The sequence below is a fragment of the Pelodiscus sinensis genome, chromosome 29 (genome assembly GCF_052426305.1).
Source record: "Pelodiscus sinensis isolate ZL-2025 chromosome 29, ASM5242630v1, whole genome shotgun sequence".
Classification (NCBI taxonomy): Eukaryota; Metazoa; Chordata; order Testudines; family Trionychidae; genus Pelodiscus; species Pelodiscus sinensis.
In genome coordinates, this window is record NC_143080.1 from 1,244,222 (window position 1) to 1,268,209 (window position 23,988).

Below are 23,988 nucleotides of genomic sequence, written 5' to 3' on the forward strand. Positions count from 1 at the left end.
GCCAGGGGAATGGGCCGGCTAACGAAAAAGCAGGACAGGCGGAGAGAGAAAACAGCTCATGAGCCCCCCACTCCATTGCTCAGTCTGGGCCTGGCGCCCCCCCCCCCCGTCTCTAGAGCCCCTCGGGGCCCTGCCTACCTTTTGAAAGCGATGTAGGCCACCAGCCCCACCACCACGGCGGCCAGGATGGAGCAGTAGACCGGGATGAGGTTATCGGCAGTGCCGCGGCTCACCACTGGCTGGGAGCTGCCCAGGACGGTGGTGACGGTATCGGCCTGGGTGCTGGTGATGCCTTCGGTGTTGTACGGGTCTTTGGTGACAGGCACGGGGCTGTCAGACCCCATCAGGGTCGGGGTCTGAGGTGTCCAGCGCGGGTGAAGCTCTGCCAAGGGGAAGGAGAATGGAGTTAGCAAAGCACCCCCTTTCTCCGCTCTGGCCCGCCGCAGGGGCTGGGAATAGCCCGGGCGTGAGGCGAAGCGCGGTGCCGCTAGAGGTACGGGGCCGTAAGACTCGCCACCCTCTGAACAGCGGTAGCCAGCTCTCTCCAAGGAAACTCCGCGGGTACCCAAGGGGAGGGGCCAAGACAGGGCTCCGCCCCCTCCTCACAGAGACACGCCCCTCAGGGTTAGCCACCTCTGCCCTATTGACGGCTGAGCTGTGAAAACAGAGACATTGACGCTCTCTGGGTGGGGCTCGCGGGGGAAGGAGCCTTTTTATCTCAGGTGTAACTAACCCAGCCAAAGGAGAGCTGGGACGTCCCGGCAGAGGGGGGCTCCCGCAGGAAGCCTCCAGCCCCCCAGCTTGCAGCCGAGCCTCTGTCTGCCGACCCCAAACAGGCCACGCCCTCCCGAGCGCTTTGGGGTCATCCCTGGCCAGGCAGCGGGTCACGAACCTCCCGCCCTCCCTCTCAGTCGCCCTTCTCGTTAGCGCCCGCAGGGCAGCGGCGCACCCATGGGTGTGGCATTCCAGAGAGCCGGACCTTTTCCACGCCCCGTCTCCACCCCTGAGCCGCCAAGCCCGCCTGGGGCCGCTCTGAGCTCTTCCGCGCTTGCTCTTCTCCAGATTTGTCTGGGGGGGTTTTGGCCTTTTTTTGTTTGCATGCTCCAGGGCTTTGCCGACTCGCTCGCTAACGGGCGTGAAATCGGAGACATGCCGACCAAATCGCAAAGGGCAAAGGGCTCTGGGATCGCGGCACGACGGCCAAACGCCAAGGGCGGCGTGGGAACGGGGAAGGGCTGGCGGCGGCAGGGACGATCAGTCAGCCTCAGCCACACGCCCAGGAACATCCCGTGGCAGTCGGGAGCACGGCTACTAGGCCGCCTAGGGCCTGGTCCGCTCCGCAGCAAAGCAGCTGCGTCTCCCTGAACAGACAGCACTTCTGAGAGCTTCGGGGCCTGCAGATCGCGGGCATGAGGCTGTGCCGGGGGGCAGCACGCCTGGGAAGAGATCGAAAGCGTGGCAGGGAATCAGCTCAGCCCTGTTTGCGGTAACCCAATGGCCTCCCGCCGAGCGACGGGCCGCCACCCAGGAAGGCTAAATGCAGGGAAGACGCCAGCTGCCGGCGCGCAAAGCACTGCCGATTCCTAGCAAGCACGTGGAGCAGGCTACGTAGCACTGTTCGCCCTGAAGGATCTCGACGGCCACCGCAGTTTACCACGGACACCGAAACTTGTTCACCCACCGCTGAAATGCAGCCTCCTCTGGGGTGGAGCGAAGGCCAGCTTTTGAACAGTCTTCAAAGCGGTCAGCTGTACCCCCTAACACACCTGAAACACACCTTGGTTCAGGGTTAGAACTAGGGGTCACCAACGGTATGTCTAGACTGCATCCCTCTGTCCTGGCCATTGATGGGCCTAACCTCTATGAACTTATCTATTTTTTTTAACCCTGTTGGGTTCTTGCTCTTCACAACCTCCTCTGGCAGGGAGTTCCACAGGTTGACTGTGCGCTGGGTGCAGAAATGCATCCTCTAATTTGTTTTAAACCTGCTGCCTATGAATTTCATTAGGGGTATGTCTAGACTGCATCCCTCTGTCAGCAGAGGGATGCAGATTAGGCAGGTCGACATTGCAAATGAGGCAGGGATTTAAATATCCCGTGCCTAATTTGCATAAAAATGGCCGCCACGTTTTGCCGACTCAGTACTTTGTTGGCAGAAAGCGGCCGTCTTGAGGGGGATCTGTCAAGGGAGAAAGCTGTTTTTGACAGATCCCTTGTAGCTCCTCCCTGGAGCTATCATCCCTCGGCAGGCGGACTCCCTGGAAGACAGTCAGGAGCAATCCTGCAACGGCAGGGGATTAAACTAACAGGCCTACGGCTCAGCTAGCTGTGCCATGGGTGCGAGGCCGGAACCCGGTTTAGGAGACGTGCCGCAGCCGGCGTGATTGTCACAAAGGGCCAGCTGTTCTCCTGCGATATCTCCCGCCGTAGGGCTGTTCTGGCCTGACCCAGCTTTGCTGACAAACCCTGGCTTGCTCAGAGCCTGAGGCGAGAGATGTTCCTTCTGCTGTTCCTCCTCTCGGCCCGCTGCGACGCAGAAGCCGTAGCTGGCCTGCTGGGGTTGTTTGGTGGATCGGCGCCACCCAGGCCCCGGAAGGCACTGCATTGTGCAGATACAGCAATTTGCTCTACATAGGCAGGGTGGGCTTGTGGGCATCAGAGAGGGGTTCAGGTCCCACCCTGCCTCAGCCTCTCTTTGGACCTCAGTTTGCAGTCTGTACAATGGGGATAATACCATTTCTTCCACACCACCCATCTTCCTTGTGTGTTTAAGCTGGACTTCCTCAAAGCAGTGATGCCAGCGACTGGCAACCGAGGCTCGTGAAAGAGCTGCACAAGTGGCGTCCTCCATCTCAGTGGGATGTAAGACTGCCGTAACCAAGAGATCTCCCGGGATACAGCAGTTTTGCTCACTGCGCGTGTATGCCTAGAATGTGCTGTGGGTGCAGGTTGAACTGGAGCAGCACTGTGCCTGGCTGCTGAGGGAGCACCCGCCGCTTCCCGTCATTGCTGGGGGCAATCCCCTGGCACCTCTCTTCACATGCCCTGGCTCTATGCATGTGTCACTCTAGTAACACCGGTAGGGAAAAGAACTACACGGATGGAAACCAGCAGAGTCGGGCAACCCGGGTTGATTTAGTTGGGATTGGTCCTGCCTAGAGCGGGGGGCTGGACTTGACCTTCTGAGGTCTCTTCCGGTTCTATGGTTCTATGAACCCTGCGCATGGGCAACGGTAACAAAACGACTCGTGGGCCACATACAGAGCCCCGATGGGCCGCATGCAGCCTGCGAGCTGCATGTCGCCCACCACAGTGTTATGCACTTAACTCTCACTGACACCCATGGGAGTTAGGTGCATAAATACCTTTGGGGATCAGGCCCTTACTTGTCAGGGGAAGGACTCTCTGACCCCCCGTCCATACGGGGCTTCGCGCAATAGGGCCCCAACCTCAACGAGGGCTCATGTTGCAAATACCTAGGAATATTGCGCTATCCAGCCGCTCTGGGCGTTTAGAACGCTTCCCGTCACTGGTCCATGGCCTCTAGGTACTAACGTGTCGCAACGGCACCATCTGAGCCAGACGCAACTGCCTCGCAGCAAACACACGTTTGCCGGGAGCCCTGTGTGCAGCAACGGCACCTGCCTTAGCAACACACATGGAGCCAGGCCGGGAGCGCGGGTCATCTCCGGCTCCATCCAGGTGTTCCTCCCCTCCCTCCGGCTCCATGGCACCTGCCCGCTCTCCAGAGTCGGGGAGCAGCAGCGTTCCCGGCTTGTTCTCCCCTTTGCGCCCAGGCTCTCCTGTCTTCCAGGCATGCCCAGCCAGCTGGATCACACCCTGGTCTCTGCGCTCCGGAGAGGAGAAAAACATTTTCCCCATTGGTTGGTTCCCCGTGTGCAGCCAAGAACCGCACCCAGACATGCCTGGTGAAGAAAATGTGTCTCGTCTTGTACCCGGGAAGCAGGGAGGGGTCCCAACGCTTCGTTGCTGGGGAAAAGGCAGAACGCAGGGCGGGGCTGTTACGAAAGGTGGCAGGGAGGGCGAAGGCAAGGCCCGCGGGCCTGTGCTTTTATGGTGCCTAGCAAGAAACAGTCTCTGACACACCAGTGTCCCACTGCCAGGAGAGCGCGAGAGCTGAGCTGCCATTTGGCTCCCGTCTTAGCGCTCCCCGGTGCCACCCATCCTGCCAAATCGGCTGCTTTCCTCATTGCTCAGCGCCCTCGGCTGTCTGCTCGGCGAGGATGGAGCAAGCCACAGTCTGACTCCAGCACCGGCATGTAGGCTGTTCCGCGCTGCAGGCTGTGGGTTCTAGGGCCAACAACTGGAATGTCCCACTGTAGCCTGGGGTTCTAGCACCAACCGTTGGAATGTTCCACGCTGCACCCTGGGGTTCTAGCACCAGCTGTTGGAATGTTCCACGCTGCAGCCTGGGGTTCTAGCACCAACCGTTGGAATGTTCCATGCTGCAGCCAGGGGTTCTAACACCAGTCGTTGGAATGTTCCACACCAGCCGTTGGAATGTTCCAAGCTGCACCCTGGGGTTCTAGCACCAGCTGTTGGAATGTTCCATGCTGCAGCCTGGGGTTCTAGCACCAGCTGTTGGAATGTTCCACGCTGCAGCCTGGGGTTCTAGCACCAGCCGTTGGAATGTTCCACGCTGCAGCCTGGGGTTCTAGCACCAACCGTTGGAATGTTCCACGCTGCAGCCTGGGGTTCTAGCACCAGCCGTTGGAATGTTCCACACTGCAGCCCGGGGTTCTAGCACCAGTCATTGGAATGTTCCACGCTGCAGTCCGTGGCGTTAGACCCGTGGTATCTTTCACCCTAGGCTGTTCCTGTGCACGAGAGCAGGACAGACCTCAGCAGTGCCCTTGCAGTAGCTGCCTGAGTTCCTAGCCTGGCAGGCCCAGCTCAGAACGTGCCTGCACCAGGCTGCACTCAGACAGCTGTGTCAGAAACACGCTGCCGATGAAAACTTGCTCCAAGCGAGATGCCGTTCATAGCCCTTAAAACCCCCTTTGTCCGTACTCAGGGTGCACAGGCCACTCGGCCGCTGAACTGCTGTGTACGCAGGGCACGGCGCCTGGCGAGGGCCCGATTCTTGCCACGGGAACAGTCCAGCTGGCGCACCGCAAGGGACCTGGCACAAGGGAACGAGGCCAGCCCAGATCCAGAGGGGAGTTTCTCAGCCTGGCCACGGTGCACCGATGGCTGCTCCCGGCTCCGGCTTGTACTGACTGGCAGCCCTCCCCACCCTCCGCTGGACTGGCACAGACCCCTCCTGTCGCGTCCCGCGCTGCCTCTTCAGAGCCCGGCTTGGGGAGGCCTTCGTGGCCACTTCCTGCTGGGCTCCGAGCCCGCCCCTCGTGCCCCAGAGCGTAAGTCCTGCTAACAAAGCCCGCCCTTTGTGCCTCGACTTCTGGCTGCATTTGTTCAACCCTGCAGAGGGAGCAGCCGCCCCGCGCTCCCCCTGCCTTGCCGCAGTGAATCACAGGCGCCCCCGGCACAATGGTCTCTTCTCAGCGTCTGTTCTCGGGGCAGGGAGCACGGCTCCATCTCCAGCCCAGGGGGAAATCGGTGCCCTCCCCCGCCCCTGCCACTGGCCCATTGCGCCATTCATGCTGCTAACGAGCTTTCAGAACAAAGGGCGGCCCCTCGCGGGCTGCTCCCTGGGCCCCTGCGGGCGGCGGCGCCAGCGCGGGAACGGGGGCGACGGCCGGGCTCGGCTCGTGTGCGCCGGGTTCCTTCCGCGCACCGCGTCCCTCCCCGCCCCGGCAACAGCGACAGGGCTGATCGGCACAGAACGTCGAACCGGGCCTCGCCCGAGCGTCACGCCGCACCAGGCCCACGCGCGGCTGTAGCATGGACCCGCGCGCCGTGGCCGGAGCGGTCCCAGCCTCGCCTGTCCTGGGGCCGGGCCGGTAGCTCACGCCCACCCGCGGGTCACATCTCACCGCAAACGTCCCGGGCCTGGGCCTCCCCCTTCTCTGCCCAGGCTGCCTAGCGGAGCCCCGGACATCTAGGCACCCCCCTGCCATTGCTCCTTCGAGGGGCTGTGGCAGAGCCCCAGGCTGGCATTACAGCCCAGCCGGCCCCGAGCGCTCACCCCAGAGCTCATGCCAGGCCCCGGACACCCCCCGGGCACCAGAGCAAGCAGGGAAGGAGCTGGGGGGTGGGGCCCTCAGGCAGGAGCTCGCGAGTCTGTTCTGTCCCACCCACCCGGCCCGGTTCCCTGCCCTGAGATTTGGTTTTATGGCCCCGTTCTTCCCCTGCCGCGCGCTGGAATAATCCCCTGGAGAACTGTCCCCCGGGCGCCCCCTCCTCCGCCCAGCGCCCCCCACCATGCAGCCCAGCCCCCCCACGCTGGCACGGCCGAGCCGGACGCAGAGGGCCCCAGGGAATCTCAGTCACCGACCCCGCGTCCCGCCATGCCCGGAGCCTCGCTGGACCCCCAGGGGGACCCTGCAGGGCTGTAGGCAGGGGCTGTCCCTGGGCCCAGCAAGAATCAGGATGCAGCCTCGTTCCTACAGCCGCATGCACAGGCCAGGGCGTCCCGGGGGGGTTCCACCCCATGTGCATGAGGCTGCGGCCGCACCGACGTCCCGCCTGGGGGCCCTGGCACATTGCAGCCTCCTGCTCCGAAACCAGGCCCCAGGATCTCAGAGCGGCTCTGTCCAGTCCCCGCCCCCGCCCGAAAGGAGCCCAGTAGCTGCTCCTGGGGCCTGGCAGCTCCGCGCCCCCCCCCCACCTGGCAGCCGCCCAACGCCTCACCCGAGCCCTTCGTGGTACGTTTTAAAGGCAGCAGCAGCAGCAATTAATTCCCACCAGAGGCAGCCGGCTGCCAAGCTCCGTTCTGCAGCAGGCCGGGTCGGCCAGGCTCCATCTGCCTCGAGCAGCCTCCGACGCCGCTCAACACCCCCCTTCCTGGAACTGCCGGCCCATTACTTTTATACGCAGCAGCAGCGGCCCCCGGGCACCTCACAGCCCCTCCCCCCGCCGCCGCCATGAGCCAAGATGCAGCCACTGCTGGGAAGTCACAGACCCCCTGGCACCACCCAGCGCGGCCCCCAGCCGGGCACATGGAGCCGCAGACACCGAGCCCCGTGGTCAGCGCGTGGGCTGGCTTGTCGGGCCCTGCCCGCGGAGCGAACAGCCCCCTAGTTCCCTGCGAGTCTGGGGTGAGGTCTTTGCCCCCCCCGGTTCCCCCTGGGCGCCCATGCCCCTGGCGGTGGGAGGAGACTGTGCCCCCTTCTGCCCCCGGCCAACCAGGGTCTGGGGCGGGGGGCAGGCGCCAAGTCTCCTCCTGCCCTGCCAGGAGCACGTGGCACTTCCAAGCCCCGCATGCTCCTATGAGGGCAGAGGAGACTTGGCGCCTGCCCCCCGCCCCCAGGCCCAAACTGAGCTGGGGTGGGGAGGGGCAGGGCCTCCGTGGGCTGGATCAACCTGCTTGTTGGGCCCAGGGCCACCCAGAGGGGCAAGTGGGGCAATTTGCCCCGGGCCCCACAGGGGCCCCCACGAGCATGTCTGAGGTCTATAGTATTTTTTTATGGAAGGGGCCCCCGAAATTGCTTTGCCCCAGGCCCCCTGAATCCTCTGGGTGAACCTGGCTGGGCCGAATCTGGCCCATGGAGGCCCCGGTTTAGAACCAGCACTCCGACCCCCGGCCGTCCAGGCGCCCCGGCCTAGCGCCCGCGCCGCGCACCGAATTCGGCTGCCGGCTGATCCATCCCAGCCCCAGTGAGACACGGAGATTTCCATTGGTAGCGCCTTTGCCTGGAGCACCCCAAAGCACTGGAACCAGCAGGACGGAGCACCGTTATCCGCTTTATGCACCAGGGGAAACTGAGGCCCAAAGATGCTGAGGGGAGGGTGGGCTGAGTTCACACAAGGCGCGCTCCCCTGATCTACTCGCTGGGCCGCAGGGCGAACAATGAACGGCCGCCTAAGAGCATCCGACGGCGGGGAGGTACCCGGCCCCCTGCGTCCGATACGGCGTTCTCTCTGCCTTGGGGCGCGAGTGGCCCCGACCGTGCAGTGGGGCGCAGACTCACTGGTTCCTGCGCTGGTCTGGGAGGCCTTTCTACATCTGCACTGGGGGCTGGGGAGAGCAGGTCTGGAGAGCTCGGCATGGCCCGCTTTACCGGAGCGCCCTGGGAAGCGGGGGGGGGGGGGGCGCGGGGGGCGGCCCTGTGTCCCCAGCTGGCTGGGCGGCCTAGTGGCCAAAACAGGACTCCTGGGCTCAGGGCTAGGCTATTTGAGCAGTGTCACAATCCAAGCGGGGTGCTGGGAGCATCATTCGCCTTGTGCCTCAGTTTCCCCTTTGGTAAGGGCGGGGGCTAATGTTCCTGCCCTGCGCTTGGCAAAGTGGCTGGGGAGGTGGGAACGGGCCACTCACTCCTTCCACCTGGCCGTCCCTGTCCCTGACCTGGCTCAACTCCCATTGATGTGAACGGGGCAGGACTTGGGGAGCGACCAGGACCCACCGCACCGGCCCATGGGGGCCCCTCACCTCTGCACTCGGCATCCGAGACGGGGGTGCATTCCTTGACCAGCACCTCGTTCTCCTCGCAGATGGTGCAGGGCAGGCAGGGGTCCACGTGGTTGGCCTCATCGGAGAAGGTCCCCTCGGGGCACTCCTCACAGATGGTGTCCTGCGTGTCCTCGCACGGGAACACCAGGCCGTAGCCCACCTCGCAGACCTTGCACACCTCGCACTGCTCGCTCCCCTCGTCCTGGTAGTATCCGTAGGCGCATTTGCACACGGCGTCGTCCGACTCCACGCACGGGGCCGACATGCTCTGCAGGCCCACGCACTCAGTGCACGGCTTGCACGCCGCCGTGGCGCTGACGGTGTCCGAGTAGGTCACGCCTGCAGGGGGAGAGCGCGCGAGCAAGAGATCAGTGTGGGGCCGCGGTTATGCAAGGAGCCCGCGTCCGGCGGAGATGGGAACTGAACCGGGGCTCTAGACGGGGCGACGGTCGCGCCAGGCCTCCCTGCGCTAGGCGCTGTACAAACACCACACGGAGAGACAGGCCCCAGCCCGGAGGCTTTCCCCTCCTTGCCCGGGTGGGGCTGGGTCCTGGGGGCTCCCCAGCCCCCCCCCACTGGCCACCTGGCCCTTTGTGTTTAGCTGCAGCTGGTCCCTGTCGAGGGCTGACGGAGACCAGACTCCGGAGGCAGGCGCCCCATGGAAACACCAGCTTGCCCTGCTAGTCGCCGACACTCGCCCCAGCCTTGGGCTGCGGTTTCGGTGCCAGAACACGGATTCCTCCGTGTAAATCAATCTCCCCCTCCCCCGCAGGGTCACTGCCCTTGCCCCTCCCCCGCACCTCCAGGACTCCCCGACTCAGCCTTGGAGGCCAGAAGGGACCATGATGGTCGTATAGTTTGGTGGGTGTGAGGCGGGGGAAGGCCCTGCCCGGCGTGGCCCCGCTCTCGGCTCTCCGGCTGGGTCACCACAGACTGTGCAGCTGGCAGGGGCCGGGGGCTGTCCTGGGGGCAGGGCTGGCGTGGCCCAGGCCCTGCTGGACAGAGACGTGGGGTTGCCTGCTCCCCTCCCGGCCCCCAGCCCGGCCCCACATGCAACAGGGAGGGCCGGGGGCTAGGGGCGCAGAGCGCAGGAGGCCTTGCCTTGCCCCCGCGGCTACCGGGAGGAGCCCGAAGCCGGGGAAGAGGCGTTCGAGCCGTGGCCTGTCACTGCCTCCTTTGAATTCACTTCTTCCGGCCCCGCCAGCCTCCCTCCGGGCTCGGAGCCTCCCCCTGTGCAGGGGAGAGCCGGGTCAGGGAGATTAACCTGAAGCCCTGCTCGGCCTTTGGAAAGCGATGAACCCGCAATTCCCCGGGTGATCTCCTGAGGACGCTCGCCGGAGACGGCAATTACCCGGCTGAATGACAGGACGCAAAGTACTCAGTGTGCCCAGAGCGCAGCCATCCCCGCCGCGGCGCCCGAGTCTTGGTTACACCGGCCCTGTCTGGCGCTTCGCGGGCGAGCATCTCCCGGCCTCTCGCGCCCGTTCCTCCCCCGGCCTCTCGCGCCCGTTCCTCCCATGCCCTGCTTGGCGTGTCCAAATACCTTTGAGGAGCTGAGCCTAACTGACTTGCCTAAGGCCAGGCGGGGAGTCTGTGGCAGGGCTGGGATCGGAACCCAGCTTCATTCAAAGTGAGCAGCTGTGGGGGGCTTGGTCTTTGCACCTTCCTTACGAGCTCAGGACACGGGCGCTCGAGTAAGACCTGGGCGTCCCGGTGCGGTCACAGGAGGCGGCTGCTAGATCGCAGGTTGGCTGCACTGAGGGTGATGCCAGATCGCTGTGATAGCCCTGAAATCGCCAGCTGGGGGCAGGGAGCCTGGCATGGGGCTGGGCAAGATGCCGGACTGGACCATCATGGCCGTGCCTGGCCTGCCGCTCTGCGAGTAAGGCGAAGAGGCAGCCGGCCGAAGGAGATGGACCTGCTGAGATTTGCGTGCACTGCAATCGAGCGCTGGCGCCTCCCTTGCCACCTTAGCTAAGGTGGAACCTCTCTAGTCCAGCACGCTGGTCCGGCAACCTCCGTGGTCCGGCGTGATGTGCGTGAGCCGGATGCCCCTTAGCTCGGTGGAGGCCAAGTTTCCCACGGCCCATGAGGTTTGTTGTGCTGCTATTTAGCTCTAATCTACCCCTCGGTGCCTTCCCAGAGCCGTGGCCGTGCTGGTGATGCTGCCAGACAATATCGACCCCCGGGGTCCGGCAAATTCTTGAGGCGGTGCCGGCCAGACCCCGAGGGTGCCGGCCTGGGGAGGTTCAGCTGCAGTAACCGCACCCTCTGTACCGCACCAGCCCTGGCCACGGCCTCGGTGAGGCAGTGCCTTGTCCCCGGCTGGGTGGCACAGCTTGGCAGTGAGGGGCCGACGCGCCGGCCAGGGTGGGTGTGCGTGACTGAGGGGGAGACGAGGGCAGCCACGGATAACCCATGGGGGAGGGGCGCCTCGCCCAGGCCCGGGGGGAGCTAGGCACGTCTGAGGCCCTCGCGTGATTAGCCCTTGCAGTCCCGCCCATGGGCGGGGGGCCCAGGGATGGATGGGGCAGGCGGCCAAGCGCCTGCGGCTCCGGGGTCTCGCTCTTTCAGACAGCGACATAAGTGACTGAGCAGCCTGGGTCCTGGGGCCGCAGCGGCCCGGGGAAGACGCTGCCGGCGGCGGATGGCGGAGGGGCCCCCGTGGCCGTGCGGCACCAAGCCGCTCATGGCCGTTAGCTTGGCTCTTAAGGAAAAACATCGGGGCTGGAAACCGGGGTCGGGGCTTCAGTGTGTCCGCCCGGGGGTAGCACCGGGACGGGGGCACTGCCGTTTGCTCCACCGCCCGGCACAGCTCGTTCTGCTGGGCTGGGCATCCCCACGCCGCTGGCACCAGCCTGGTATTGTCCTCCACCCCCCGGTCCTCATGTGCTGCGGCCGTGCGCGAGCGTGAGCGTGTGAGTCTGAGCATGAGTGTGTGAGCACGTGTGTGAGTGTGTGTAAATGTGTGTGAGCATGTGTGTGCGTGAGCACGTGTGTGAGCGTGTGTAAATGTGTGTGAGCACGTGTGTGAGCGTGTGTAAATGTGTGCATGTGCATGAGCGTATGTGAGTGTGGGCATGTTTGTGTGTGAATGTGAGTGTGCATAAGCATGTGTGCATGAGCATGTGCATGTGTGAATGTGAGTGTGCACAAGTGTGCATGTGCGTGAGTGTGCACGCAAGTGCCAATGTGCGTGGCGAGAGAGATCGCTGCCCCCTACTGGCCCTTGGCAGATGCTTCCATTCCCCGGGGTCTCCACCCGGGACATCCTCCACTCTGTGGCTTTCAGCACCTCCCCCCCCAGCCTGCTCAGGGAGCGTGGAGTGGCAGCACCTGTGCCTTGCCAGGCGGAGGGGCAGTGGGAGGGGAGGGCCACGCTGTTGATTCAAGCTTCCCCCACTAGCACTGAGCGGGCACAGCCCGGCCGGACCCCTCCCGCCCTCCCCCTCGCCTGTGCCACAGCAGCACCCGAGTCCGGATGGAGCTCAGAGCCCGCCCCAGTCTCCTTTACTGCAGCCTGGCCCCCACAGCCCTCCCCCACCGCTCCCATTAACCCGGGTCAATTCCCCGCCTGCCTCTGAATTATTGATGGGCGCCATTAGCCGGGCAGGAGACGCGTTTGGGCCGCGGGCGCATTTCCCAGCTGAGGATCACACAGGCCGGCGGGGCGCTGCCTGCGGGGGAGGCGGGTACAGAAATCTGGAAAGGCCCGGCCTGGTGGGGCGGGGGGTCTGCAGCCCCCTGGGTCTCCAAGGGATTTGCACGCCCGGAGCCACGCTGGCTGGGAATGCCCCACGCAGCCGGGGAGTCATGCGGAAAAGAGGGGGCCCAAAATCCGGCCTGGATTGTGCAGCCTGGAGCAGGTGTCGCTCCCGGGCTCCTTAAGGGGCCAGCGAGAGCAGGACCAAGGCAGGGGGCTCCCGACGGGCCGACCCGGAGCAGGGCCGCCCCATCTCCCATGGGGCTTGCACTCTGGGATTGCGCCCTGCGGGAGTCTCCAAGAGCGGCCCATGGAATTAGAACTGCCCCCGGGCTCGGAGACAGGCCCCCCCGGAAGCATCAATGCTAGGAGGTGTTTCCTTTGGTGGTTTTAAATAGGGACCTCCGATAGTTGTTACACCCCCAACACCTGCCCCCGCCTGTGAGGCACGGTGTAGATCATTAGCCCCCTCTGAAGATCCACACCCTGAAGATTTTGCAGTGCACACAGACATGTCAAACAAAGGGTGGGGAAACTGAGGCACCGAGCGGGGAAGTGACATGTCTAAGGTCACCCAGCACATCAGTAGCAGAGCCTGGCCAAGATGCAGATTCCCTGTTTTCCAGCCTGGCGCCTTATGGCTGGCTCAGTTGCTTGATTTAGGAGAGGCTGAGGGATTTGGGCTTATTCAGTCAGTGGAAGAGAAGAGGGAGGGGGGATCTGAGAGCAGCCTCCAACTCCCGGAAGGCGGGTTCCAGAGAGGCCGGCGAGAGGCTGTTCTCAGTGGGGCAGGGGGCAGAACGAGGAGCGATGGGCTCCAGCTGCAGCGGGGGAAGTCCAGGTCGGATATTAGGGGAAGTGCTGGGCTGGGTTCCCTAGGGCGGGGGTGGAGTCTCCATCCCTAGAGGCTTGACCAAGCCCTGGCCGGGTTGATTGAGTCGGGGTTGGTCCTGCTCTGGGCAGGGGGCTGACTCGACGACTCCTGAGGGCTCTGCCCAGCCTGGGGCTCTAGGGTCTGGACCCTGCGGTCCCTCTGCCGGAGCCTCTGCTCCCAGATAGTTTTGCGGCACAGGGCTGGGGAGGGGACCCCGCAGGCCTCGGGGCGAGTGTTCTGTGTCCCAGGGACGGAGCAGGGAGCAAAGCCAAACTTCCACCCGGCTTCCCTGCAGCGGGGGTAAAGCGGGGGGGAGGGGACAGGACCCCCAGCCTCCAGCCTGGGACGGGGCCTCCGCAAAGACATCGCAAGGTCAGCCAGGCCAATAAACCAGCCCCGCCAGTATTTATACACACGGATTAACGGCCTTCCGACCCTGCCCCCTCACCGCCCCCTCCATGCTGCCCGCGGGCATCGCACAGCCGGGCCGGGGAAGGCTCCGCCCCCGGGGGACAGCGCGTGCCAGCCCTGCCGGAAAGGGGGGGAGGGGGATTAGCAGAAATCGACACGTCTCACGCTGAGCCCCTCTGGCATTGCGAGGCTGGGACAGACTCGAGAGCCCAGAGCGGAGAGCGAGCGCGTCGGTGATGACAAATACCGACATCTGGGCAAGAGGCCGGAGCCAGGCACCCAGACAGGCTGCAGGCACAAAGCTGCCTGCCTGCCCAAGCCAACAGGCTGCAGCCACAAATACTGCGAGCGGCTGCAGAGACAGCCTGTCCCCCCTGCCCAAGGAGCCACCCCCCGCAGGTCCATCCCACAGACCTAAGCTGAAGAAGCCACCTCACTAACCAGCAGCAGTAGTAGGCTGCTACCCTCAGAGGACCCACCACACAAAGGGGGGGGCACATCTCACACTTGTGCAAGCACCAAGCCAACAGCACGACTCACTCATCTGCCTGCACAAACAAGTGTGCGCCAGAGTAGGGGAGTTAAAATGCATGGAATTAAGCACCTGTCCCCTGCATCAGAGGCAAGCGGCTCCCCCGGAGCTGGCTTAAAAGCCGGCTCCCCGCACATACCGGGACCTTGCATGTAACCGTGAAAGGTATCGCCCATCGGTTACCTATTTACACGGTTACACTTTCACATCCCTAGTCCGAGGACACATCCCATTCACATCCACTCCACATGGACTGCTCCCCGTTCCCTCCGGGGGGGGTGTCGTTTTATCTTTTCTCCAATCCACCTTTCCTTCCGGAATGCAGAGGCCCCGAGTCAGCCAGCAGCTGCGCCGCCCATAAGAAAGCGGCAGAGGTCGGGGCCTGCTCTCCGGCGGGGGCTGGCTGCCTGGGCTCCCCGGCTGAAGCTACTTTGCGCAGCGCTAACCTGCGTCTCCGCCAAGGTCAGACGGGGGGGCCGGGATCCAATATCCCCAGGCCTTGCTGCCGCTCGCTCCGAGGTTAAGTGCCATTCATTGATTTTGCAGGAAGGGGGATATTTTTAGCCAATGCGGTGCCGAGCTTGGCCTAGCGGGGAGCGCTTGCTGCTCGCTTGGCAGATCACCTGCCCCGCACCCGCTCCGGCGCAGCGCCCTCGCCCCAGAGATCGCTCCTTCCGGGGGAGCCGAGTCTGCAGGGATCCCCGCCCTCCGCAGCATCCTCCGATTTGCCCTGGGGCATTCCGCACTGCCCCCCCACCCCCAGCAAGCGCTGCAAACACTGGAGCCTTCGGCGCGCTCCTCCCCCAGGCGACACTGGGGTGGGCAGCATGGGGGGCATTTTACTTCCTCCACCAAGCCCCACGCGCAGCCAGGGCACTGTGGAAATAGCCGCCCAGGCCTTCATCGTCGGCCCCGGATTGTCCGACGGGACCCTTCTCACCCTCCTCCCCTGGCTCCTGGCACTGGACAGGACCCCGGGGCCTCCTGGGAACTGAGCCGAGGGCGCGCCATCGCCTTCCGCGGAGGGCGAAGCTGCTCCCGCCCGCCAGGGCAGAGGGGAGCAGGGAACGAGCCAGCGTCCCGGGGGGGCTGTGGGGAAGAAAGTGCCCCAAACCCCTGCGCGTCGGGCAGTGCGAGGCACTTGGCTCAGGCAGGCCCTGGGGCCCCAGCGACAGCCGCATCCTCGGGCGTCCGCAGGATTGCTGAGCGTCTGCTCCGCTCGCTCCGTCCCGCCGGCTGGGGGATGCAGGACGCTGGGGGTCCCGGATGCTCATGTGGACACAGGAGCCACGGCGGGTGGCCAGATCCGGAGCCTACAGCCCCCCAGGCAGAACAGCTCCGGAAATGGCCCTTGAGAACACACCCAGGGCTCGGCCAGAGAACCGGGGGGACTTTATGCCAGGTGCCCCCGGCTTGTCTTCCCGAGAGGACAGTGCGCACCAACAGGCTTTTCACCGCAGCCAGCTCGGCGCCCTGTGCCCCCCCACGCAGCAGGCTGCAGGAGACCCCCCAAGCTGGGGTGAGACCGAGGGCGAGGTACTTACTGTCCAGGCACGGCTCGCAGACCGTCTGATTCACCCCGCAGGGCTGCGCGACCCCCTCGCCCAGGTTGCAGGCTTTGCAGCACTCCCCGCCGGCCGTGTACATCTGGGTGGGACACGTCTCGTCGGCCCCGGCCGGCCCCTGCCACACAAGGGAACCAGAAGGGCCCGGGTCAGTCTCTTGTTCGCGGGGGGGGATAAATGGATCCAGTCCCCCCTGTGGGGAGGGGGGGTCCAGAGCCATCCTACGCCCCAGCCTGCCAGGCCCTTGATTGCGAACAGCTGGGCCGCAGATGAGCTCACCTACTCGCCATTGGAACATCAACGTCTGGGGAGAGGAAGCGCTGCAGTGGGGTGGGCTCCCGGAGCCGGGTCCAGGCCTCGCCCGGCGCAGCACGTGGAGGGGCCTGGCTTTGTGTGGGCGCCCCCACCCCAGGATCTCAGAGCACGTGGCCAGCAGCAACCCCCCGGCCTTAGGCCACCCCCCAGCCCTAGGCCACCCCCCCAGCTCTAGGCCACCCCCGCATCCAGCGCCCGGCAGAGGAAGAAACAGGCGGGGTGACGGGCAGCAGCCCAGGGGGAGCTGGAGAGCGAACCCCACGGCAAGCCCTGCCTTCCCAGCCAGGCTGAGGCCTCCGCTGCCGCAGGCTCCTGACTAGGGATGCAAGTGGAGTCGATAACCGATTATCCGCTCAGCAAAGGCGTAGAGGTTAATGCTCTGGACCACACACATCCCCCAGACAGGGGCTGCTGCCACCCTGCGCTGCTGCTTCTGAATCAGAGGCAGCAGCACAGAGCGACAAGCAGCCGGTCACCCAGGGGGGCTGGTTTTTGAACTGGGTCTCCTTGCGGACCAGCTCCCGCCTGGCACCCCGCGTGGAGGGGCGGGGGGGTCCTCGGAGTGGGGTGGAGAGCACTGGCTGCCAGCCCCGCCCCCCGATATTTCAGGTCCCTCCTCCTCGGGCCGGTTCGCTTTGCCGGGCTCGCTCAGCGCAGCGCCAGGGACGCCGCTCCCCCCTCGCCTAATGGAAGCACCAATCTTGGGGGTGTCTATAAACCCTGCCTGGGCGCAGGGAGCAGCAACATGCCCCGCGCTGCACGGCGGGGGCTCGGGAAAGGGCAGGGGCGACCCTCCCTAGCCGGCCAGCGGCAGCCCCCCCCTTTGCCAGGCTGAGGGAGCCGGCGGGGCTGCCCGAGTTGGGACAAACAAGAGAGAGGGGGCGATCGCTTGGCTCAGGGCTCTCGGGCCCACATCATCAGAGGTATCTGGGCCCCTAACTCACATTGACACCAAGGGGAGTTAGGCGCCTCGGCACTTTTGAGGCTCTGGGCCCCCATGTTGCCCAGAAAGGACCAAACGGTGCTGCTGCCTGGCGGCTGTTTGGGATGAAAAGAACTTGGCAAAGCTGGGCCGCTTTCCATGGCGCTACCGGCCATGTGCCGGGCCCGGAGAGAGGCCCAGGAGCGCACGGGCCGAAGGCCGAAATTCCCATTTCCTCCTCCTGAGCAGTGACCCTGCAGGGCCGAGCAATGCCTGGCAAGCCCTCCTGGGCAGGGCTGGCCGTACATGAGGCAACTGAGGCGGCCACCTCAGGGGGGCAGGAGGACCCAGAGTGGAGAACGTGGCTGGGCTGCTGGGGAGATGCAGAGCTGGGGGGTGCGGTGCTGGAGGAAGGGGGCACAGGAGACAGAACAGGCAGGCAGGAGAACGGGGCACGCGGGCGGCATTTGAGCTCCCGCCGCAGGTGCCGAAATGCTGTGGGCCGGCCCTGCTCCCGGCTCGCGCTGAATGGGGACCGTTCGGGGGGGGGGCCGCTCTGGGCCACCGAAACAAACCTACTCACTGCGCTGGGGGCTGGGACTTTGTGCTTTACCCAGTAGAAGGGGCCGGACGCCAGGGCCGGGGGAACAGGGCTCCAAATCCAAGTGCTCCGAGCTAACCCCTTAGAGCCAGCGACAGGCGCGGACACGCCCGAGCTCTACTCAGTCCCAGATCCGAGCTTTGCTGAACCCAGTAATGGCCTGTCTGGCCTTTGGCCTTTGCATGGCCCAGCACTGTCTCCCCTTTGGCCTTTGCATGGCCCAGCACTGTCTCCCCTGGCGCCTTTGCATGGCCCAGCACTGTCTCCCCTTTGGCCTTTGCATGGCCCAGCACTGTCTCCCCTTTGGCCTTTGCATGGCCCAGCACTGTCTCCCCTTTGGCCTTTGCATGGCCCAGCACTGTCTCCCCTGGCGCCTTTGCATGGCCCAGCACTGTCTCCCCTGGCGCCTTTGCATGGCCCAGCACTGTCTCCCCTTTGGCCTTTGCATGGCCCAGCACTGTCTCCCCTGGCGCCTTTGCATGGCCCAGCACTGTCTCCCCTGGCGCCTTTGCATGGCCCAGCACTGTCTCCCCTTTGGCCTTTGCATGGGCCCAGCACTGTCTCCCCTTTGGCCTTTGCATGGGCCCAGCACTGTCTCCCCTTTGGCCTTTGCATGGGCCCAGCACTGTCTCCCCTTTGGCCTTTGCATGGCCCAGCACTGTCTCCCCTTTGGCCTTTGCATGGCCCAGCACTGTCTCCCCTGGCGCCTTTGCATGGCCCAGCACTGTCTCCCCTGGCGCCTTTGCATGGGCCCAGCACTGTCTCCCCTTTGGCCTTTGCATGGCCCAGCACTGTCTCCCCTTTGGCCTTTGCATGGCCCAGCACTGTCTCCCCTTTGGCCTTTGCATGGCCCAGCACTGTCTCCCCTTTGGCCTTTGCATGGCCCAGCACTGTCTCCCCTTTGGCCTTTGCATGGCCCAGCACTGTCTCCACTTTGGCCTTTGCATGGGCCCAGCACTGTCTCCCCTTTGGCCTTTGCATGGCCCAGCACTGTCTCCCCTTTGGCCTTTGCATGGCCCAGCACTGTCTCCCCTTTGGCCTTTGCATGGCCCAGCACTGTCTCCCCTTTGGCCTTTGCATGGCCCAGCACTGTCTCCCCTGGCGCCTTTGCATGGCCCAGCACTGTCTCCCCTTTGGCCTTTGCATGGGCCCAGCACTGTCTCCCCTGGCGCCTTTGCATGGCCCAGCACTGTCTCCCCTTTGGCCTTTGCATGGCCCAGCAATGTCTCCCCTTTGGCCTTTGCATGGGCCCAGCACTGTCTCCCCTTTGGCCTTTGCATGGCCCAGCACTGTCTCCCCTTTGGCCTTTGCATGGCCCAGCACTGTCTCCCCTTTGGCCTTTGCATGGCCCAGCACTGTCTCCCCTTTGGCCTTTGCATGGCCCAGCACTGTCTCCCCTTTGGCCTTTGCATGGCCCAGCACTGTCTCCCCTGGTGCCTTTGCATGGGCCCAGCACTGTCTCCCCTGGCGCCTTTGCATGGCCCAGCACTGTCTCCCCTTTGGCCTTTGCATGGCCCAGCACTGTCTCCCCTTTGGCCTTTGCATGGCCCAGCACTGTCTCCCCTTTGGCCTTTGCATGGCCCCAGCACTGTCTCCCCGCAGGCCGAGGGCCGCTGCTCCTGACACCTACACGCCTGGTCCGTTTCATGGCGGCTGGGGCAAGAGCCCTGTCGGTTTCTGTCTGGCTGCAGGCAGGGCCCGAGAAAGCCTCTGAGTTATTCGGGAAGAAGGATCCCAAGTGTGGCCCTGGGGAGAGGCCGGAGAGCAGGAATCCGACCTGCCAGCAGCAGCCAGCGGGGCGCGGGGGTCGCTGAGCGGGCGGGGAAAGTCCCTTCCTTTCTGCGTAATAAATTCCCCGTTCGCTGCCGCCAGTAGCCGGGAGCGGCCACACAAGAGCACCCCGGGGAGAACTCCCAGCCCCTTCCCAGCCGTTGGGAGAGGGGCTCCCGGATTCTCACCCCCCGCTCCCCTCGGCCTGCCCACAGGTGCTGGAAGCCGCCTACGGATCGGCCTCTCGTAGACTGACCAGCGGTGGGAAGGCGGGTGGCCCCTCCCTGCCGCACCCCTCGTGCGCACGGGCCCTAGCAGCGCTGCCCACAGGCCCCCAGCCACCCAGCCATGAGAAAAGGGAGGCTGGGACGCTGCTTTCCCGGCTGTTTCGGGACCCCGCGCCCCTCAGGGGACCTGCGCCCCGCGAGCCGGCAGCTGCCACCCCCGGGCCGATCAGCCGCCTCCTTTCCCGGTGTCCGCTCGCCACACGCTGCGCGGAGCGTGAGACACGGCAGCGCCAGTTCGAGGCATTTGAATGACAAAGGGCTCCGGTTACGCAGCGCGGGGAGCCAGGGCGCTTCGGCGCGGCGCTGGGCAGCCGGCTGCGGCTCTCTGCTGCGCAGCGGACTAGCGAGAGCCTGGGAACCACTGCCCAGCCCGCGGCACCGGGCCTCGCAGGCTGGCGAGACGCGGGGCAGACCCGAGCGGGGTGGCTGCCCTGGCTTCGGCTGGGGCGCTGGGTGCGGGGAATTTGTCCGGCTCAGTCCGCAACGTCTACCCGGCTGGTCCCCGCCCCCCGCGAGCTGTCTCGCGGCCCTTTGCACCACACTGGTGAGCCGGTGTTGCACTACTCTGGTGAGCCGGTGTTGCACCAGCCTGGTGCGCCAGTCGGTTATTTGCCCTGCAGCACGGCTTGCCAGCGCCCGGGACTGAGCTAACGCTGGGAACGCACCGGCCCAGGGCAGCTGCGCTCTCGGTCTCTGCGCACAGGCCGGCTGGGTCTGGAGGAGGCGGCTCCCCAAGAGCCAGCTTCTTGCCCCAGCCGCTGCCGCGGCTCCGAGAGGCTGGAAGTGACATAGCCAGGCCGGGCTGTGGCTGGCCCCTTGCAATCCGATGGCCGGGAGGCAGCCTTGGCTGCCCGCCCCGCTGAGACTCCTGCCCGGGAAGGCCCGACCGAAAAGAGCAGCGCCCCCGCCCCCCCGCAATCCCGCCCCTCCGTGCTACTAAACGGGGTGGAAAATGGGGCCCCCAGAGCCTCTCGCCCCGCAGTCGCCCGCGGAGAGTAACGCGCGTGGGGGGGGGGAGCGCACGGTACGCAACGCGCGTGATATTCACACAAGTCCCGCTGGCGACGCCGCAGGTCTGAGCCCCATAACGCATCGTGCCAGCCGGGCGAGCAGGCGCAGGGACCCCCCGTGCGGCTTCAAGGGCCTTTCAAGTTGCGGCGGGGGCGGGTCTGTTCCACGGGAGAGGGCGAGCGACCCTCCGGGACAGATTCCTACCTGGGCCACGGCAGCAGGGCGCAGGGTCCGTAAGTCTCGGGCGCGAGAAGGACCCTACCCAGGCCGGGGCAGCTGGCGCAGAGCAGGGGCTGGAGACGGGCCCACCTTGAATCCTGGAGCCCCCCCAAGTTTACGTTCCTCATCCCCCGCAGCACCAGCTCAGGACAACCCCAGCGCTCCGGGGAGGCCTGGACTCTCCACCCCGGTGCCCAGCCCCAGCGGGCAGTTCCTCCCCGGAGCCTGGCGCGGGAGCGCGACCCGCTCCCTTCCCGGCCGAGCCCCCCGGGCCAGGCCTGCGCGCAGCCAGCGGGGGAGTTTCTGCCCACGGAGCGGGGCAGGTGTTCTCAGCGGGGCTCAGCCCCGGCTCGGGGGCAAATGCCGCCTCCCTCCTGGCCCGAGGGCGCGGGGGCCGGGCGGCTGCGTCGGCTCCGGAGCTCCCGCTGCGGGCTGCCCGGCGCGAGATGCTCTTAGCAAAGGCCGGGAGGTTCCGCCTGCGGGTCCCTGCCGCGCCGGGCTCGGCCCAGGGCCCTTCCCTCCGGCTGCCCGGCTTGGCCGGGTCGGTGCCACCGGCTGCTCGCGCGCCCCGGGCGTATTTTAACCCCCCCCCCGACCAAGCAGGGTGGGGGAGGGGCGCTCTGGCTCGCAACCCTCAATTTCTCTACGACCCTGTAGCGTCTGCTCGGGGCCAGCCCAGATCCCCGGGGGGCAGACGCCTCCCGCTGCCACCGGCCCCGAGGAGAACCCCGCTCCCTCTTCCCCTGCGTGTGAAGGTCATGGGGGGGGCTGGGGGCTCGGGGAGCCCCCCAGCCTGAGGCTGAGCCGAGCCAGGCGTGGCGACGGCGCCTGGAGGCTGGTACCGTCCTGGGGCTGCTGGGCGGGGAGGGGTCTAAGAACATTGGAAAGTGCCGCTCGGTTAGATTCCTGGCGGGAGGGGGGCGGGGCGGATTTTGCCTGGTCCCCATCTCTGGGAATGGGGCAGCAGCGTGTGTGGGGGGGAGAGGCGGTGGAGTGTCTGGAAAGGGGCACAGGAGGTGAGGGGGAGGGGTGGGTCAGGAAAAGGGCCGCGGAGGGTGGGGATGGAGGGGCGGGGCAAGGGTGCAGCCGTGGGTGGGGGGATGGAGGGGTGGGGGGAGGGTGCAGCCGGGGATGGGGGTTGGAGGGGTGGGGGGAGGGTGCAGTGGGGGATGGAGGGGTGGGGGGAGGGTGCAGCCGGGGATGGGGGTTGGAGGGGTGGGGGGAGGGTGCAGTGGGGGATGGAGGGGTGGGGGAGGGTGCAGTGGGGGATGGAGGGGTGGGGGGAGGGTGCAGTGGGGGATGGAGGGGTGGGGGAGGGTGGTGGGGGAGGGGTGGGGGAGGGTGCAGCCGGGGATGGGGGATGGAGGGGTGGGGGAGGGTGCAGTGGGGGATGGAGGGGTGGGGGAGGGTGCAGCCGGGGATGGGGGATGGAGGGGTGGGGGAGGGTGCAGTGGGGGATGGAGGGGTGGGGGATAAAAGGGTGGGGGAGGGTGCAGCCGGGGGCTCAGGAGGCGGGGGAGGAAGGGGGTGGGCGCACCGCTCGCCTCTCGATCCCCAGTCCAGCCGCCGTCCGGAAGGCGCCCCAGGCGGCGCTGAGCCCGGGAAGGGGCCGGAGCGAAGAGCCCGCGGAGGGGCGCAGGCTGCAGCTCAGCTGGGCTCTCGGTGCCCCCCTTTGCCAGCTGCCAACCGCTCTGCGCCCCCTGCCTGGCCCCCGCCCGCGTGCCCGGGGACCCGCCCCGCCGCCTCTCCCGTTCCCCACCCGGCTCCAGCCCGCGCCCGCCCCGCCGCTCACCCCGGGGAGCAGCAGCAGGAGCAGCGGCAGCAGCAGCCGGGTCTCCATGGTCCCCCGCGGGGCTGCGAGCGCAGGAAGAGCCCGGCCCCGGCTCCGGCCCGCTCCGCTCGGCACAGGGACGCGCCCGTCCGGCTGCGGGGCAGCACCTGCCTCTGAGCCCGGCTCAGCCCCGCGGGAAGGGAAGGATCCAGCCGCCCTCCCACCGGCGGGGCGGCTTTTGGAGCAGCCAGTCACGGCAGCAGCTCCTCCCCCGCGCCCCACCCCCGGGGCATCACACACGCAGTGACACTGACACACACATACAGTAACACTGACACACTGTCAGACACACACACACACACTGACAGACACACAATAACACTGACACACTGTCACACACACACACACTGACACACATTGACACTGACAGACACACACTGACAGACACACAATAACACTGACACTCTCTCACACACACATTGACACTGACAGACACACACACACTGACAGACACATACAATAACACGGACACACTGTCACACACACACACACACACACACACACACTGACACACATTGACACTGACAGACACACACACTGACAGACACACAATAACACTGACACACTCTCTCACACACACACATTGACACTGACAGACACACACACACTGACAGACACATACAATAACACTGACACACTGTCAGACACACACTGACACATATTGACACTGACAGACACACACACACTGACAGACACATACAATAACACTGACACACTGTCACACACACTGACACACATTGACACTGACAGACACACACACACTGACAGACACACACAATAACACTGACACTGTCAGACACACACACTGACACACATTGACACTGACAGACACACACTGACAGACACACAATAACACTGACACACTCTCACACACACACATTGACACTGACAGACACACACACACTGACAGACACACACAATAACACTGACACACTGTCAGACACACACACTGACACATATTGACACTGACAGACACACACACACACACTGACAGACACATACAATAACACTGACACACTGTCACACACACTGACACACATTGACACTGACAGATGCACACACTGACAGACACACAATAACACTGACACACTCTCTCACACACACACACTGACACTGACAGACACACACACACTGATCCCCACTGACACTGAAAGACACACTATGACACTGACAGTCTGACACACACACACACACACACTGACACACACACACACACACACACACTGACACACTCTCTCCATCTGAGGAAGTGGGTCTGGCCCACGAAAGCTCATCATCTAATAAACCATCTTGTTAGTCTGTAAAGTGCTGCACAGTCCTGTGTTTTGCTTCAGCTACCCCAGACTAAGGTGGCTACATTTCTATCACTACTGTCTCTCTCTCTCTCACACACACTCCCCCACCCCCCCAGCTG

At 65.0% G+C, this 23,988-nt stretch overlaps 1 protein-coding gene across 3 annotated transcripts in view; it reads right to left on the reverse strand.

Annotated features, from left to right (window-relative positions):
* The window catches only part of NGFR (nerve growth factor receptor), a 46,921-nt gene that overhangs the window by 11,668 nt on the left and 11,265 nt on the right, over nt 1–23,988 (reverse strand). The window contains exons 1-4 of one of the 3 annotated variants that reach the window (XM_075911714.2): nt 22,536–22,720; nt 15,598–15,736; nt 8,513–8,872; nt 139–382 (exon numbers count right to left, since the gene is read on the reverse strand). In XM_075911714.2, the coding sequence (XP_075767829.2) occupies nt 139–382; nt 8,513–8,872; nt 15,598–15,736; nt 22,536–22,583 (791 nt within the window). In that variant the 5' untranslated portion in view covers nt 22,584–22,720. Of the gene's footprint in view, nt 1–138; nt 383–8,512; nt 8,873–15,597; nt 15,737–20,728; nt 20,986–22,535; nt 22,721–23,988 lie in introns of those variants that run through there. The other 2 variants (XM_075911717.2, XM_075911716.2) reach the window with 2 other exon arrangements.